The sequence below is a fragment of the Amaranthus tricolor genome, chromosome 9 (genome assembly GCF_026212465.1).
Source record: "Amaranthus tricolor cultivar Red isolate AtriRed21 chromosome 9, ASM2621246v1, whole genome shotgun sequence".
Classification (NCBI taxonomy): Eukaryota; Viridiplantae; Streptophyta; class Magnoliopsida; order Caryophyllales; family Amaranthaceae; genus Amaranthus; species Amaranthus tricolor.
Window position 1 is genome coordinate 11,195,276 of NC_080055.1, and position 20,864 is coordinate 11,216,139.

Genomic DNA, 20,864 nt, shown 5'->3' on the forward strand with positions numbered 1-20,864 from the left:
ATTATGAATCATCAAATTATAAAAGGAGGATATAGTTAAATCACCTTCAAAGTACCTCAATTGAATTAGATTACTACTTTCCCATTTAGTTCTCACATTAAAATTCGAAATCTTGCTAATTAAATGAAACAATGATATTGTAATTAATTTTACATACATTAGAAAAGCATAGGATTCCTCAAATTTTTGAAAAAGTTGTGTAATGATGAAAAAAAATTGATAATCATTTAACCATTAATCATGAGCATTGGGATCATACTAAAATTTGTTGGAAAATGAGCCCATTGTCCACATGATTTTATATCTAAGAATTGAAAGAAAGTTTTCCAAGTATATAAGTTTAATGGTTTACTATTCTTATAATTTATTGGTTTTAGGATAAATTACATTGTGCAGTTAACACATTCTTTGTGTGAGTCATGTTGTGTACAAAATTATTAATAAATTTATCATGGTATCAGAACTGATGATTTATGATCAACAAGGAAAAATCTCGGCATTCTAGAAACCACGGGTTTGGGAAAATAGAGTTTGTGTTTAATTTTTTAAAAAATGAGCACATGTCATGAGAGCATTGGAAAATAAACACATAACCCCACATACTTTGGTATTTGTCCCATAGGTATTTAGTGGGGAAACCTAAAACATAAAAAAAAAATTAGTAATTTATGAAAAAGTGAAAGAATGTGTAGATAAGATAAAAATGTAAGTTAAATGTGTGGATGAAAAATAAAAGATTATATCAGTAGAAATAAAAATGAAGCAAATTTAGTGAAATTAACTAAAAAAAACATAAAGAGATAAATTATTTGGTACATAGTTAGTACTACAAAAACCCTAAATGGACACTACTCGAATAGATGTACCAAATTTGGAAATTTCCTTCAACCTTCCTTCAATTTACAAAGGGAATCCAATAATTTTTAATAATGATAAATGATAATGACAAACCACCTTCAAACATATATAAATCCAATAAGCTGAAATTCCTTATTCCTTATGTTTGGTTATAGGAAATTTCTTAGGGGAGAAAACCACAAGAAACACTATGTACCTCCCTAGAATATTTGGATTTCAAATCTTTAATATTGGAAGTGCTCTCTTTTTATATATACTTTTATGCTTTTTTTTTGAAATTATACTTTTATGCTTTTATAAACCACATTTCATGGTACATTTTGCATACACCTAAAAAGTAAATTCTCTTGAAGATGCTAGTTGCTTATATTAGGAGGTGGACATCTAGATTACAGGATTGAGTTTGGTTGATGGAGTTGTAGGTTATGTGATTTTATGATTTATGTGTTTCTAGTCGGTATACAATTTGATTTTTATCGTGTCAATTAAAATTTAAATTAATTATCCACCTTATCTCTTTGGACAGACGATTATTCAACACAACTTTCACAGCTAAATACATTGTATATAGTAAATCGATTATCTGAATCTGATTCGATTAAAGTGATGAGTTTGGTTATGCCTTAGTCCCACTTCCTTTAGATACAATTGGGGGAAAATCTATTATACACTATCTACATCATCCTATTATTATTTATTTCCGCTATATATACCTCTATGACCTATTTGTCTTCAACAATATAACTTGCACCCAAATTCAAGTTCAACAACATCTCAAAACCCAAAAAAAACCCTACCCCAACAACAATATGCATAGAATGATGCCCTACAATCATTGCTTCTTTGAAAGACCACTAGAAGTATTCGACCCATTTTCACTCTATTTTTGGGATAACTTCCCTTCCGCCTTTCCACCACCACCCCTTATGATGCCACCTTGTCCGATCTTTCGAGACATGGGGCGGCTAGTGCCTCGAACCAAGATCGAGCACACTGAGACCCCAGAAGCTCACTACTTTAAAGCGGAGCTTCCGGGGATACGAAAAGAGGATGTAAATGTGAAAGTAGAGGAAAATGGTAAAATGTTACACATAAGTGCTAAAAAAAAGCATGACAAAGAGGAAAAGAAAGACAATTATCATCATGTTGAGCATAGTTATGGTGAATTTGTGAGTAGGTTTACGTTACCACCCAATTCTCAACCTGAGAATTTAAGAATTCATGTTCATGATGGTGTTCTTACGGTCACTATTCCTATGCATAAAGTGCACAATAACCACAACTACGACCACAATTATAACTACTAGCCAAAATATTAGTGCTCTAAAAATCTTTTGATAATTAATACTCTATCTGCTCTTATGAGTTATAAAAACCTTTTTTATTTTAGTCTGTAATTTTGATTTTAATTCATTTCTATTTAGGATAATTCATTTCTATTTAGGATATAAAAAAAAAAGTAATTTTAATGTGTCAAATTTATTGAGACAAAGGATTGGACAAGGAGAGAGACATTAACAAATATTATATATAATATTAGTATGCAATCGTCCAAGCCAAGTGATATATTATGTGTGTAATGATTATTAGGATCGTTAATAAGTGATTAGTAAGAATAAATAAGCACAAATAAATGTATATCATTTAGCTATATTAAGAATATATCTATTGGGTTTTAAAGCAATGGATTCTGGACGACATTTGTGTGTTGATGAATAAAATAGTTTAGCGTGAAATTTACGATTTAAATCTTATGCTTGAACATTTAGTGGGAAAATTATCGTGAGTAATACATTATTTTACTAATTTCACTATAATAAAATCAACTTTTGATTTAATATAAATAATATCAATTTAAAGTATGTTTCCTAGAGTATTTCTAACATGTTAAAACAAATTATAAGAGGTTATATGACAAATTGACAACAAATAGTTAATTAGTTAATAAATAATAGTTGGTATATATAAGAAAACAGACCCCTTATAATTCAAGTTGATGTTGTTATATATAAAAAACGAAGGGCAAAAAAATTGTATTATATATTCAAAATAATTTTTCTTATTTATTGTAATATACTTCTATATCATATAAATAGTAATATGTTCTTTTTTTAAGTTTGATCTACATACTTTTATAATTTGTTTTTTTTTATTGTTATTATACTAATTTATCCTTTCCTCCTCATTAGAGAGCTCTCGAATGTTACCTCCAATCAAAAGAATAAATAATAAAAACATATAAAAGTTGAGAACTCTCAAGCGTTACCTCCTATCATAAAAGAATGAATAGTAGCGAATTCAGGATAAGTATAGAGTAGATCGCCAATTATCTTGTATAAATATTACTTCCTTCATTCTCTAATATTTTTTTCGTTTAGAATATTTCACCTTAAAATAAGAGAAATTTGATTAATATTTTTGAGACATATTTAGATGATAAATATATCCATGTGAAATCTTATTAGATTCGTTTTAATCTATATTTTTATATTATGTATTTTTAATAATTTTTATTATGCATATTTAGAGATATTTAAGCTTTAAATTTGTTTTGAAAACTAAATAACGAAAAGAAGAAAAAGAACGGATAGAGTATGAGCCAACTCAACACTCATTCTTGTTATCTTGTACTTCCTGCGTTCCATATTAATTGCATCATTAGGTAAAATGACACTATTTATTCATTATTCTTACTTTGTGATTAGTTTTAAATCTATAAGTTAAAACATAGTCAAGTGAGATATTATTTAATTCGTCTCATTGTAAAGATTATTAATATTAAATTTATGTAATTTTTTATTATACATCATTAGAGATATTAAGAATAAATTAGTGCATTAAACAGCGTAAAAAAGCAAACATTGGACGTAAATTAAAATGGAGAAAGTATTTTATAGGTTATATAATTAGGTGGCATGTGAGAAGTGGTATTAATCCATGAAGAATAGAATGTAAAGTGGAAATATGAAATGATGCAACAATGTCAATTTATACGCCTAATAAACGTGCATTTAGATACAAAAGTAGTAGCCACAATCTTTTTTGTGCCCTACTCATATCACTCTTGCTCATGCTTATAATCATCACTAGATTGATTAGACTTATTCCCTCCCTCCCTTTCATATGAATTTATCACATATTCATTTTATACATCGTTTTATTTGCATTATTTTTATTGTAGAAGTAGTTTTATTACTTTTTTTTCATTTTATTTGTATATTTTGATTGTTTTTAATATCATTCACATAATTTAATCTTTTTTTTTACTTATTACCAAATGTTTATATTTTTTAATAACAACTCAGTTTCTCTTTGATGCTAATTTAAATAAATGAAGAGTACAAATTAGAAACAATTACTTGTTCAAGATAATATGAAATTCAACCTAATTTTCACCTAAATATGACCATTCAATCTCGACAAAAATATATTGGGATTTGGGAGTTTCCATATGACCAACTTCTAATTATAAATGTAAATAGTTGAGTCAAACCAACCAGAAAGAGAAAAGATTTGAACTAATTCAACACTTTTCAACTTAGACCTAATTTTTATCTCAAAAACAAAATTTAGACCTAATTTAATTTGAAAAAAATAGACAATAATAATATCTAACAATTGTTATTTGATAAAAATAATCATAACTATTAGTTGTTCCAGATTAATCTCTGAATATAAGGTATATTTTTTAAAAAATTATACTTAATTATTGATTTCATATTCATAATAAACCCAAATTAGGTGCATTATAATAAAAATAATATTTAGATTATGTTGATAAAGTACAACTCATGATTTGGATCAGTAAAGAACAATTAATAGTTGGAATTATTTTAACCCAATAAATTATATATAGATTATTTTTTTTTTTTAAATTTTCACATGAAAAACATATTGGTCATAATAATGAAGGAGAATCGATCCAAATAATGAAAAACATATTGGTCAGTATTAGTTTAGCTAGATTTTGTTGTCATGTCATGAATAAAGTCAATGGGCTTTTAATACAAGCCTTAATACAAAGTTTTATTGAAGTGTACTCCTAATCTTTTAATCTTCAAGTATAGAGTTTCAGCTTGTGTTTTGAGAGATGTATTTTAAATCCAATTATTAAAAATTAATGTTTATTTACCGTATTCTTAATGCTTACTTACACTATTTTTAATGTTTGCTTATTATATTCTTAATGTCTACTTTCAATATCTTAAATGTCTACTTACATTATTGTCAATGCCTACTTACAATATTCCAAAAAATATATAATGATTCGATCCAATTAAAAATGATTTTTCAAAGAGACCGGCTCTCACAAGAATTTGTGATAGAGTTATATTCTTTTTAAGTGTTTTTTAATATCTACATTACATTTATGAAATTCTTTTTTTAGGGATTGAATTTTTTTCGCATTATTATTTTGCATCAGATTAGTTTTCTTCATTATATGTTTGTTTTAAATGTATCACGATCGTAAATATGTAAGAAAATCACAAATCTACATCAACAGGGTTTTAATGTATAAATTTATAAATCATGGAGAACTAAATTATAGAAGAAAATTCTTGTTTATCTGTGGGTCCCGCTCAATAAGAAATTTGGTGATAGCCACAATTAATTCAGTATGAGGTCGTCTTATCATGAGAACGAGTTTATACATGGTACATAGTCATTTTATAATTATTGATCACCTTAAGATTATAATTGGTAAGTTTAAGAACATAAGTGTTCAATCTAAGATTTAAAGTGACCACTTTAAGATTATAAGTCATCACTTTTATGTTATAAGTAAATAGTGATTACTTTAATATTATGATTGATTATTTTAAGATCATAAGTGATCACTAAGGTCATAAGTGATTATTTTAAAATCATAAAGTAATCACTTTAGAACTATAAGGGATCACTTTAGGTTATGGTTGATCAGTTTGAAATTATAAGTGAAACACTTATTTTAAGATTATAAGTGATCACTTTAAGTTCAAAGTTTTATATATATCAGCCTAATAAAAATTGTCTCACTCTAAAATTGTCTCATTTCAGAATTTGTGTGACACTAACGAGGGTGGGCTTTAGAAACTTTAGGCCGTAGCTAGTTTTTTTAGGCAAATTCGATTGGCTACTTGCCCAAACGGCTAAACCCCATTAATAACCTCTAGTCATGACTAATATACCGCCATTCGGCTTTAAGAATATATATATAAATATATATATATATATATATATATATATATATATATATATATAAAAGCTTAAAATTTACCAAATAATGGCATGGAACTGAAAAAATTAATAAAATTGAGAAATTGGGTCTAAATGGTCAAGTTCTTATTATGGTCGAGTTTGATCTTTTTGTTTAATGTTTGAGTTGGTTTATTTTTGAATTGTTTGTCAAAATTATGCTAATATATACAACTAACGATTTTATATCACATTTCAAATCAATTTAAAATCAGATAAAAAATAATAGATTTATATATAAATCACAAACTATTTTTTTTTTTAACTTTAATCTTTCTTTTAATAAATTAATAAATGTCATGTTATAACAAAGCAAATTACTCCCCCCACTATTGACTTGCATTAATTTTTTTTAGATTATTATTCTTAGTTTACATCAATTTCTTATTTAAACTTTGGTCTCACTAATTTTTCAATCTCATGTATATATTTAAAATTTTTAATACTCCCTCCTATTCACCTTAGGTGTCCCATTTACTTTTGAGACACTATTCATTTCTCATTCTTAAATTGCATTTTATTATTAATCTATAAGTTAAAACATAGTCATGTCACATGTGGGATCTTATTTGATTCGTTTTGATGTAAAGATTATTAATATCAACTTTTTATAATTTTTAATTATGTATAACTCGATATATTACGAATTGAATAAGTGCATTGAATAGAATACATAAAGTAAATGAGACACTTAAGATGAATAAGAGGGAGTACCTCTTAAACAATTTATCATTTCTCTTTATTTAATTTAATATTCACTATACACAGAATAATAAAAACTTACACCTCTCTATCTTTCTCCAAAATTCATTTTTTTTCTCTTTAATGTAATTCTAAGAGTAAAAATCGAGGATAATAGTAAAAATCGAGGATAATAAATTCAAGTCAATAATTAAAGCTGGCAACAATTTGATGAGATGACACCAACAAATGTCAAAACTCTTAAAAGGGCATTATTATATATCGTGACTCTTTTCATTTTATCGTCACCCCCTAATGAAATTACGAATCTGCCCCTGGACTTAATACGTGTTTAACAAATATAACCGGCATGCAACCGGCCTTTATTATGACTTCTATTAAAGAAAATTTTCCTGATTTTTTACTAGTATGAATCAGATTTATAATGCTAGGCAATCAATAAGGAGGGAAGAGATGGAGGGTAGGACTCCCCTTCAACACTGTCTTTATAATCAGATTTATAATGCTAGGCAATCAATAAGGAGGGAAGAGATGGAGGGTAAGACTCCCCTTCAACACTGTCTTTATATGGCCACAGAACTTAATTACGTGGTCTGGACAGATTTGGATAATGAAAGGGGATTGAGCAGATTATTAGTTGCAAATCCTACCTCTATCCAAATGATACATATGTGGCCGTATGTTGTGTTGATAGAAACAACGTACAAAACAAACAAACAAACAAAAGTGGCCACTGTGTGAAATGATCGGAATGACGCCAACCAATCACAACTTCTTGGTTGAGCTCTGTTTGATGCGAGATGAGGCGGCTGTGTCATATTCGTGGTGTTGCAGGGATTGAGAGATATTTTTAGCACAGCTTAGACTCCTAGCGTTATTGTAACCAATCGACATGAAGGTTTATCTGCAGCTATTCGTGACGTCTTCCCAGGTAAAAAGGTTTTGTTGATTAATTATTGTCGTTCTACTTATTGAATATGTCTTAATTACGTTCAATGTTGTGTTTAATGTAGTTGTGCGGCATTTGTTATGCATTTGGCATATTGCAAACGACGTTGAGAACATGGTGGACAAGTTGTGTGGCGGGAAAAGAAATCAACAAGGGCAGGTATTCAGGAAATGTAGATGGAACCCCGTGGTTGAAAGTTCTACAATCGACAATTTTGAACAGAGATGGGAATCGATCGTGACTACCTGGTCGGTTAGGACCAAAAAAGGTCGTTCGGTATTTGGCTGGAACATGGATTCCACTTAAAGAGAAATTTTTGCGTGTGTGGACGAATAAATGTTTACACATGGGTAACCAGACTACCAGCAGATTTGAAAGCCAACACTCGTCTTTCAAGTATTATCTTGGTAGCGGTAATAGCTCATTCGATACCCTGTTCAAAAGGACACACGCACAGATTACAAACCAGCAAGCCAAGATCCGACAAGCGCTACAGGAATCCATGAATTCTGTAGCAAGGTCGTTGCGACAACATTTCGTTAGACCTTTATATCGCCACGTATCTATCTATGCCTTGGAGCAGCTGCGGCTTGAGCATAACCGTATGTTAGATTTGGGAGATTATGTACTTAACCAATGCGGTTGTGTACTTCAACGCACCCATAGATTACCGTGTGCTTGTTATTTATATATGTCCATCGGTTCACTAGGTGCTTTGTATTTGGATGACATTCATCCATTCTGGAGTACTTAGACGTACACAGAGGTAGGAGATGACACCAACTGTAACAGGCTCAAATTTCTTAATCTTAATCTTCCAATGAATTATTCCGAAATTTTTTTTCGAATTCCTAATCCTTTGGTTATCTAATTCAAATCACCTTTAATTACTAAACCTTATTCCGATTTTGTAATTTCTTCCAAATATTAAACTTATATATATATATATATATATATATATATATATATATATATATATATACATATATATATATATATATACATATATATATATATATATACATATATATATATATATATATATATATATATATATATATATATATATATACATATATATATATATATATATACATATATATATATATATATATATATATATATATATATATATATATATACATATATATATATATACATATATATATATATATATATATATATATATATACATATATATATATATATATATATATATATATATATATATATATATACATATATATATATATATATATATATATATATATATATATATATACATATATATATATATATATACATATATGTATATATATATATACATATATATATATATATATATATATATATATATATATATATATATATATATATATATATATATATATATATACATATATATATATATACATATATATATATATACATATATATATATATATACATATATATATATATATACATATATATATATATACATATATATATATATATATATATATATATATATATATATATATATATATATATATATACATATATATATATATATATATATATATATATATATATATATATATATATACATATATATATATATATATATATATATATATATATATATATATATATATACGTATATATATATATACATATATATATATATATACATATATATATATATATATATATATATATATATATATATATATATATATATATATATATATATATATATATATATACATATATATATATATATATATATATTTATATATATACATATATATATATATATATATATACATATATATATATATATATATATATATATATATATATATATATATATTCGTAAATTTCTTTATAAGCACTAAAATATTATTTTATTATTTATACTACGAAAAGTAAAATTTTAATATTATATTTACGGTTTTATTAAAACGTTACGTTTCAATTTCGTTTACTTAAACTAACTTTATTACTTATCATTTTAACCTTACAACTTTGATTTAATTATTTTATACCTAAGTATAGTTTTAACCAAAATTTTTTAAGTAAACTATCATATTTTCATAATCAAACCTTAATCATACTTTCCCATTAATCTAAAACATTTCACTAGTATAAACTAGAATAAAAATTTGATGAACCAAAATCCTTTCTACATCAATCCATAATATTCATCACTTACACAAGCTATCACCATTTCCTTACACAAGTTAACCTTCTTCTACACTCCAAACTCTTACACATCCACTTACACACTCCAACTCTTACACATTCACTTACACACTCTAAATCACTTACACAAGTTAACCTTCTTTTTCATACATTCTTATGAACTAAAAAGTTGCCCAAAACCCATAATAAATACCCCTCCTTAGCTATGAGATCACCTGCACCCCCATCATCAAATCTTTCTACCATTTTTTCTTATATCTTCATTTCATTAACATCTTACTAACTTTATACCCTTTTTATTAGTTGAAGAATCAAATGAAGATGAAGCTTGATCTTATTACTTCTTAAGCCAATAATCATCAACTTTTGAAAAGTCAAGTATTATCTTTTGGAGTTTGGATATCATTTTCTTTTGATTAATTGAAGATCTACTTCTTTGAAGCTTGGAGCCTTGAAAACATTCTTTTTTGGAGCTTATTTCTTTAGGTTCTTATTTGCCTATTATTATTCTCTTACTAGGTTTAGCGCCACCTTTGGAGGAAAATGGTACACATTTTCTTAACTCTCTCGCTATGTGATATTTATTTATGATTACTCGATAATATAAAAGTATGATCAACATGATTTAATTTTAATCATTTAAACTTTACATGGTAATATTAAAGTCATATCCAGTTTAGTGATATTTTCTTCAAAACAATAATACTTTTGGGACACTCGAAAAAAAAAAGTCATATATATGGAAATTTTTTATTAATATGATAATAAAGATATATATGAATTTTACAAGTTAAATAAACTTATGTCTTTAAATGATTCCATATTATCTTGGTGATTTGATAAATTTGTTTTAATTTTGGACTCAAGTAAATAAAGAATTATTAATCCGTTTATCGGGAAAATAGTCAAACAAATTTGTTAAAATGTTTAGTGTTGTTTTTCTTGAAAACTCATTTCATTTAGATTTTGGACCCTTAATAACATGTCAGATTATGGTTTTTTTATAGTTATGATAGATACGTTTTACTATTTAATGATTATTTAATAAAATACGTTATTAAGTATTTAGAAATATTACCCTTGACTTTTATGATTATTTATGACATAATAATGACTTAGTTTAGCCTCAGGAATCTTAGTATAGCTACGAAAATTTGTTATTTAATTAATATTAATTTATTAGATACTAGTAATATGTTTCTATTAAAAAGGGTAGAATTGTCAAAATTTTGACTAGTGAAAGTTTGAGTTATAAGAATGTAAACTATTTCGATTTAGAGTCTTATTTGATATTGCATGATATTAATTGTATGACTCTGATAGTAAGGTAACGTCGAACCATGGACCGGCATGTAAAATCCCGGTGTCCGTGTTAGCTGGCATGTAAAATACGGTGTCAGACAGGGGGTCCGAGAAAAACCCATCCTGTGAAGTCTCGAGCATAACAGTATTGAGAGGAGTGACGACTCCCACCACAGTTAGGGTTTAGGACTACGGTCCTCACCTAACCAGACCCTTACATATATCAGTTGTCATTATTGTTGTGATATTGTGATGTGCTATGATGGTAAAGTTATGAGGCTTAATTGAACTTGATTAAATAAGCATTAAGGTTACCAAGTATTTAGTAGCAGTAATGAGCTTCTACAAGTATTGAGAATGTAACTTAATGGCTTAGTAAAGGTCAATAATGAGTAATAACCTTCTATATTGTGCTTGATGATTATTTTGTAAACATGATTTAACTATCGCATCATAAGCTTGTTGAGAAAATTGTACTCGGCTTTATCGCTGACCGATTTAATCGGTTGTCATCCGTATTATGGATGACAGTATTTTGCAGGAAAATTTAGCTCAGGTTTCGATCCAGACCGCAACTTTAATTATTTTATCGAGGGCTTAGCTGCATTGATTTTACTTGATGACTATATTGTACTTATGTTTTTTTATCGTATTTATGCAAACTTATTTTATATTTTCTCAGTTGTAAGATTTTTTTTTTTAAACTTATGTTTTGAATGGTTTTAGTTTAAATGGTTTTTAGCAGTTCGGCGTTTTACACTTCCACATTATTTATCTTAAGTATAATTATTAATGTTAATTATGTATCGAGAGTGCCGCTCCTGCTACACCAACGAAGAAGTACGATGCGCGAACGCCGATGACAATGAGTACTTTCAATCTTTGGTCGATGAAGTCCAAAAATCTGATCCCGCAGTTGTACGATGCTTGTCTCAGGTACTTGAGTATGAACTACACCCTGATAGAGCCGATATACCTTAGCCTTATGCAAGTCCACCTAGAAAGAGAAGACCAACCACAAGCAAAACCCTTAGAAGAAATAAAAGCGCATTTGAATATAGCAGATCATCTTCTCGTGGTCGAGGGTCTAGATCTTCATCCCGCGGGAGATCTAGTGGTCGAGAAACACAATCCTCAGTTGGAATTCAGTTTAGTTTCAACTTATCCGGTACATGACTTTCCTTTTCGTTATTTAAATTAGTTTGTTACAGCTTAATCTTACTAACCTTATTTTCAATAATTGTAGATGATCCAGGAGGTCGTGATTTTTCACTGTTTCCAGGGCCTAATCACATCCCATACATTCTTCCTCCTTACTTGTTTGATTGGATTGATGTCTTAGGTGATGGTAACTGTGGATTTAGAGCTATTGCCGCCACAGAGTTGGGAGGTGAGGAGGCATGGCCTCTTTTAAGACGTGCTATGTGTATGGAAATGCAAATGAACAGAGACCAATACCTAAGTTTGTATCTACCGCAAGAGTTGTTAGACGATGCTATATTCAGAATTGGTTCACACGGCAATGGACCTGCTCCTTATATTCACTGGATGGATGCACTGATGGCATTGTACTCTGCAGCAACGTTTCTTAACATTGGCATTGCTTATTATGGTTCTGCTGACGATAATCCGTTGTACAACTGTTTGTTTCTTCCGTTAAGGAAAGCACCGGGCGTGCATAGTGTAAATAAAGTTATACATATATGTTGGATGAATGGAAATCATTTTGTTCAACTATTAATGAACAACGATTCATCTCCACTGCCGCCAATCCATCAACGTTGGAGAGAAGCAGTTGACAATTTTTCCAAACATATAAAAACACATTTTACTAGTAGTATTATGCTTTGGAATAAACTATGCGGGCCACGACCACCACAACGTAATAACACCGCTGAAGATGCTGTAAATTTAGATAGTCCATAGTGTATTGTGATGTGTAAATCATTATTCAGTTTTAGTATAGAAATTGTAGATGGGATTCAATTTGTAGATAGTCCATAATTATATTATTGTGTACGTCATTACTATAGAAATTGTAGATGAAATTCATTGTGTATAGTAATGTTGTAAATTAATAAAAGCGTTGATGTAAACATGAATTAAATTTAATGTAAAAAGCATTGATGTAAATAAATAAACGCATTAATGTAAATTAGTTTAAATACAGACTATGAAGGGCCATGCCCCTTAAAAGCTCGCCATTCGGCAAATAAATCTTTAACATCTTTAAGGTATACATCTAAAGCATGTCTTTCCCGGGGGTTAATTTCCGCAACAGGAGGCAGTCTCGCCAATGGAGCGACTCTACTTGGCCATTCATTCAGAAACTGAAAAAAAAAAAAAAGGAAAAAGAGTGTGAATAAGATATTAAACAACATCTAAATAACACGACATAATAGAAAACAAATAAATTCAAAAAACTAACGTATTCCAATCTGCTTTCAGCTGGACCAAAATCGGCACTCGGTCCTTCGCCGGGGACGACGTATGGGTGGGAGCATACTTTGAACCAGTCAACGTAACTGGGATCAACCTCTGATGGAATAGATGCCCGACGAAGTACCTGATCACCAAGGCGGGCACTATAGGGGAACCTACTCCATGCCTCCAAGTACACAGGCGGAGAAGCAAAGGTCACGGAGTAGGTACCGTGTGCCGGTCGTACAGCCTGGGCTGGTCTCAAAGGAGGGGGGAATAGCCTGCACAAAGCCAACCTGTCGCACTGTCCTCTCCGGCAAATACACCTAGACGATATCAAAGCAAGTGATACCCCCGATGAAGGTGGTGCGTGGGTGCTCATTCAGCAATGCTCTTGAAGAAGTCATGTACGGAGTCCATTCCACCTGCATACAAGCCAAGTTAACATATAAACATAATCTAAATTTAAAATAACATGCATAAGAAAGTGTGATGTGATGTACAATACCTGAGTTTCCGTCATGGAGTCCAGTATACTGCTGCAGTTCCTCAGCCTGTTGATCTCACGACCTGGCTTGGGCGTGGACCACATCTCCGCCCTAGTCTTATTAGGCACATCTGCTCGGCAAGGATGAGGGCGGTAGGCGGGAAAGTACTCGTAGATCCATGTCTGGAGTGTAAGGCAACTCGCAATGGTCTTGCAACCAGCCCCAGATGTCATTCCCAGTTGGCGATACATGTAGGCCAGCATCACCGCACCCCAGGCGATCTCATCCTGATCAACGTTGACGGCAAGTATCGTGTGAGGTCGCATACCGGTTCTGGTCTTATCCGCCAGCAGGGCAGAGCCGACAATAGCCATGTAGTAGGCTGTCGACTAGGTCTCCATAGCCTGGAACGATGACACAGTTGCATCACTTCAGCAACATTGACGCAACCGCTGGTGAATATTCCTTTCCATCGTAGCTCAAACATGGGCTCCCCAAAAAGATTGGTAATACCGACCTGCCACTCCCCTTTAGAAGGCTCAGCCGGTAAACATATTGGCCAATACCTATGCCCAATATGTGTTGCACGTCGTGCAACATAATCGTCATTTCCCCATGGCATGTGGAAGGTGTTCGTATCCGGCTGCCACCTCTCCACGAAGGCCGATATCAAAGCACAGTCGATGTGCTGGTGCATAACGTATGGTAGACGGCCGAGGGGAGTAGCAGGTAGAACATCGTAAAGCGTATCGGTCATATCCCGCAGTCCGATGATCACCTCCAACGGCTTCTTCCTACTACGGCATTCCAGAACCGGAGGCGTATGCTCAAAGCTGTCAAAAATAACTTTAGCTATGTGCCCGCCATAGCTGGGTATCAGGCGCGTATCTGTGGGGCCCCCGGGCTGGGGCGATGTGACTAACCAGTCCGTTCCAGAAGACTGTAAGCGCCTACTCCCCCGTGGCGGCTCATTATCAACGAGACTATGTCCGGCACGCTCAGATGCGCCTGAAGAACTAGGGCCGGCATATGCGAATCTCCCGTCGGGCCCCCGGACAACAGTCCAGTCCATTGGGGGAACAACAGCACCTTTGTACTCAACATCATCAGCATCATCATCATCACTAGAAACCCCCAAACTACTCTGGAGGCTGCTAGCCTGGTCATCAAAATGCGTACGCACTTGGTTCAGCGTACTCGACCATTGGGCCTCACTGTGTCTGGCAGCCTTTTCTGCCTAGCCATCCTAGTAGAATCCGTCACCCCCCTCTTATGAGGGTCCCCTCTGAGCAGGGTAGGCCTAGAACTATTCCCGCTCAGCAAGTTTCTAAAACCCTTTCCTTTCCTGTGAGTACCAGTCATTTACTACAATTTTTGATAATTTAATTAATTATTATTAATAAATAAACATAATCAAACGTTACGTTAAATTAACCACATGAACAAAAGACAATAATTAATTAGCAACAACAATATTTAACTAATCATTATCAACAAATATAATGTAAGAACATATTTATTATTATTATTACTAATATTATTGTAATTAATTTTCTAAATTAACAATAATCATAATAATAATAATAATATTAACAAAAATAATAACATTAATAGTAATCATAACAATAATAACACAAACAATAATAATAATAATAATCATAACACTAATAACAAAAATAATATTTAAAAATAAAATTAAAGAAAAATTTACTAACAATAACAATAACAACAACAACAACATCACCAACAAAAATAATAAAAATAATATTTAAAAGAATATAAAAAAGTTAATAATAATAATAATAATAATAATAGTAATAATAATAATAATAATAATAATAATAATAATAATAATAATAATAATAATAATATTTAAAAAAATAAATTAAATATAATAATCAAAACAAAAATAAAAATTTAATAATAATAATAATAACAATCACAATAATAATAATAATAATAATAATAATAATAATAATAATAATAATAATAATAATAATAATAATATAAATAAAATTAATAATAATTATTCATAAAAAAAACAAAAAAAAAAAGGCAGTCGCAACAAATCCGCAAGCCAACCACGGGTCAGTCGCGGTTTTCCTGCGACTGACCCGTGGTTGGCTCCGGATTTCCTGCTACTGCCTTTTTTTTAAAATAATACGATTCGAATAAAAATTACCTCAATTAATTGTCTGCGGATTGAATTTCTTAGTTTTTGCTCCAAAAATTTTATATTGTAATTTTGTTTTTTAAGTGTGACAAAGGAGTTATTTAGTGAGATTGGAGTATATATAAGAAATTTTAAGTCCTGTGGCAAAATGTAATTTTTTAAAGTTTAGGAGCAAATTCGTAATTTCATTCGGGTGGGGATGTTTAAGGATGGGGAACTCTTAATTGCCTTTGTACCCTAAAAAACTGAAAGCTCATGCATTTGCCATTAGCCCACATGAATAGTAAATTCACTCTCATTTTATCCTTATTTTTCATTTTGACTTTTTATTTTCATTTTATATTACATTTTTCTTATATTGGCACACCACTTTTTTAGTCTTATTTATACATTTTAATTTTTTATTTTCATACACATAATAAAAGACGGAGTATAAATTCTAAATGCCTTATTTATTTATACAATATCTTTTAAAATAGGGTCCTTTATTATGTTAAAAGATAAAAAAAAAATTCTACTTAAGAAAAATAATTAACATTATATTACTTCAAATACTTCCTATGTTCTGAAATATTCGCTATATAAAAGTTGTTGATACAATTTATCGTTTAAACTTTTTTTATATATTGCACCTATTTAAAAAGTTTTACAAATAAATCATTTAAAATTTTTTTTCAAAAACAAACATAAATAGCACTATTTAATATTTCATACACCTTATCGACCTTAGGCGATCAGGTATCTCCCATGGCCTAAGAATCATATGTACATAATTTATTTTTTCTCTGTTATTTGCTACATATATCTTAATTTTCTTTTAACAAAATCAATTTTATCGTTGGTGCATTACTTTTACCTCTAATGAGCTGCAGTTAAAAGCTGCAACTTCAACACTGTGTTTGTGTCACTTTCAACTCCCAACGTCAATTGTACTTCAATTTTGTGAGAAAGAACTTGGTTTAATCTCTTTTATACTTTTTATACTTTTTAATGCTTCATGATAGTCCGCTACATAATTTTATACTTTTTTCTCTTTTATAATACTCGTTATATTTTAATAGTAGCATTATTTATTTTAATCTTATTTCAATAATACCAACTCATACATAAGAAATAATATATTTTTATGAGATCTTGTTTTATTCGTCTTAAAATCTAGTTTTTTTATATGTAATTTTATAATTTTTCGTTTAGTGAAAATAAAGATATTTAATATCAAAACATATATTGAATTACGTGCAAAAGAAATATAGCAAGTATTGGGTAATGGAGGAAGTAAGTAATATTAAATACTGTTATTTCTTTCAAAAAAAGTATTTTTTTTTACTTAGTAAATAAAATTAAGTATAATTATTGAAAAATAGAAGTATTTGTTATTAAAAGGTTGGATAATCGTAGAATAAGATAAACCAAATCTATACAAAATTTGTACTCATTAGAATTCTCATTCTCATCAATATAAGGGAAATTTGCAAAGAAACACCTTTTAAAACCCCTTTTTTGTAAAGAAACACCTTTTATAAATTTTTTGTAAAAAAACACCTTTTAAGAGACTTTTTTAAAAAAAAAACACCTTAAATCAGTTTCCGGTGTCTTTTGTCAACTTTCCGGCGTTGACTATGCCAGTCAACGCCGGAAAGTTGACAAAAGTCACCGGAAACTGATTTAAGGTGTTTTTTTTAAAAAAACGTCTCTTAAAAGGTTTTTTTTTACAAAAAAAAATTATAAAAGATGTTTCTTTACAAAAAAAAAAGGGGTTTTAAAAGGTGTTTCTTTTAAATAATAAAAAAAAAAATTTTAATTATTTTTTTTTTTTGTTATTATTATTATTATTATTATTATTATTATTATTATTGTTATTATTATTATTATTTTTTTAAAAATTTTTTTTTTATATAATATTAATAACAAAAATTTTAAAAAAAGTTAAAAAAACTTTTAAGAAAATTAATAATAATAAAAAAAATAAAAAGTATAAAAAATTATAAAATAACAATAATAATAATTAAAAAATAATAATAATAATAATAAAATTAAAAATAAAATTAAAATTAATATTTTTTTTTTCAAAAAAGAATTATAATAATAATAATAATAATAATAATAATAATAATAATAATAATAATAATAATAATAATAATAATAATAATAATAATAATAATAAATATTATTATTCTTTTTTTTAAGAAAAAATATTTTTAAAATTTTATATTTATTATTAATTTTATTATTATTATTATTATTTTTAATTATTATTGTTATTTTATATTTTTTTATACTTTTTATTTTTTTTATATTATTAATTTTTTTTTAAATTTTTTTTATCTATTTTTAAAATTTTTGTTTTTATTTTTATTTTTCTTTTTATTATTAATATTATTTTTTAAAAAAAATTTTATTTTTATGATTATATATAAAAAAAAATTAAAAAATTTAAAAAAAAATTAACAATAATAATAATAATAATAATAATAATAAAAACAAAATAAAAAAAATAATAATTTTTTAAAATTTTTTTTTGTAAAGAAACACCTTTTATAATTTTTTTTGTAAAAAAACACCTTTTAAGAGACTTTTTTTAAAAAAAAACACCTTAAATCAGTTGCCGGTGACTTTTGTCAACTTTCCGGCGTTGACTGGCATAGTCAACGCCGGAAAGTTGACAAAAGTCACCGGAAACTGATTTAAGGTGTTTTTTTTTTAAAAAGTCTCTTAAAAGGTGTTTTTTTACAAAAAAAAATTATAAAAGGTGTTTCTTTACAAAAAAGGGGTTTTAAAAGGTGTTTCTTTGCAAATTTCCCTCAATATAATTTAACATTTTTCTTTTCATTCAAACACTTTATTATTTTTCATAAAAATGTCTCCTACATTTTTATTAATTTTTAACCACACTTTTTCTGTTTTCTCTCTTTTACAATTCAAATATTCCCGCTACTTATTTTATTTGCAAATTTTATGAAAGTTGAGGGGTATTCTGTTAATGAAAATAAAATAAATAAGATATAAAATTTATTTATTTTATATATTTTCTCTATTTTTATTTGTTTTTTCCGTTTACTTTTTTTGCAGATTTAAATGTAAATTTAAAAGTCAAATAATTTTAATTTTCAATCTTAAAAATTCTAAAATATTGACATTTAAAAAGTATATATATATATATATATATATATATATATATATATATATATATATATATATATATATATATATATTGCAAGATCATCTGAAGAATACATTTTTTCATATAGATTGATGAAAAATAACTGTCAAAATTTAATATTAAAATTTATAATTTATATTTAAGAAAAATATATAAAAATAGAGGTAGTATAAAGATGAAGGAGGCATAACAGGTGTGATTTGGACACGTATAAATGAAAGTTGCAACCGAACGTGTGGGTCCCATTAACTGACGGTACAGCTCATTCCCGCCAATGGAGTAAATGTGAAGGCATGAGAGTTTTTTCTCCGTTTGGTGTGAAGGAATCAAGAGGTAGTATTAAAGGTTATTGAAGTTAGTGAATATTTTATTTGAATTTTATTGGAGGATATATTTGATTTTATGTAAATTATATGTGATTATTTACTTGTTGCGTAAAAAAATTTGTTATAAAAGTTCTATCATTTCACGTTTAAACGTAGTCGATTTAAAGTATTCTTGAGTTTGTTTTCCCAAGTTAATATATACTTGGAAATAATTGACGTAAGAAGTAGAGGATTAAGTTTATCAAGGATTATAATGGCAAACTGTATAAATGACACGATATAAAGAGTTTAAAGGAAGTTTTTTTTTTATGTATTAAAAGATATGAGTTATTTATTCGCATGTAAAGGTTGTAAATCAATTAAGAGATATGAAATGTAGAAAAGTATTTGGGGTCATGATCTATTTAATGATACACGAATGAGAATTTCAACAAAGGGAAATTACGAAGAAGAAACAAAGGTTGATTTTGATAAGAATGTCGTAAACTATATATTGCGCTGAATCATTGAAAGTCCTATACGTATTTGAGGTGAGTGTGAAGTTGTGATTTAAGGAAAAATTCTAATGGTTTATGATGTTGTAGAATGGTTTTGACAATTAAAATGTGCGATATAAAGTGATGGTTTTGAAGTATATCGGGAGTTGTAAGAGTTGCTAAATGAAGTTTGTTGTCATTTAGAAAAATCAAGTAAATTGGGGAATTAGTTTCCCAAATTGAGGAATACAGAATACTTGAATTGATTAAAGCAAGTAAAGGTGAGTTAAAATATTGTTGGAGAATAACGTAAGAGTTAAAGTGGGGATTCAGAATTTAAAATTTTAAGGTTCTATCGAAGTTGGAGAATATTCGAAGTTATGATTAGAGTTAAGACGAGAACGTGAAGGTGTAAGTTGTGAATGAATAAGTTCGGAAGTGTGTGTTCAATTTCGAGGACGAAATTATTTGAAATTGGGGAGAATATAACACCCACTATTTTAATACAACTTAATTAGAGTAACAATTAAGTTAATTGGGATTTCGAGTTAAGTTAATCCGAGTACTAATAATTTTCATACTATAAA

The 20,864-nt window shown here is 28.4% G+C and overlaps 1 protein-coding gene across 1 annotated transcript; it reads left to right on the forward strand.

Moving 5' to 3' along the window:
• The first annotated feature begins 1,679 nt into the window (after positions 1 to 1,679).
• LOC130823245 (16.9 kDa class I heat shock protein 1-like) lies at positions 1,680 to 2,165 on the forward strand. The gene has a single exon (XM_057687872.1). It carries the CDS (start codon positions 1,680 to 1,682, stop codon positions 2,163 to 2,165), a length of 486 nt encoding a protein of 161 aa, XP_057543855.1.
• Positions 2,166 to 20,864: the final 18,699 nt, after the last annotated feature.

Bases quoted from the DNA above. Each gene is read 5' to 3' on its own strand.
- LOC130823245 (XM_057687872.1), top strand. From the start codon at position 1,680: ATGCCCTACAATCATTGCTTCTTTGAAAGACCACTAGAAGTATTCGAC.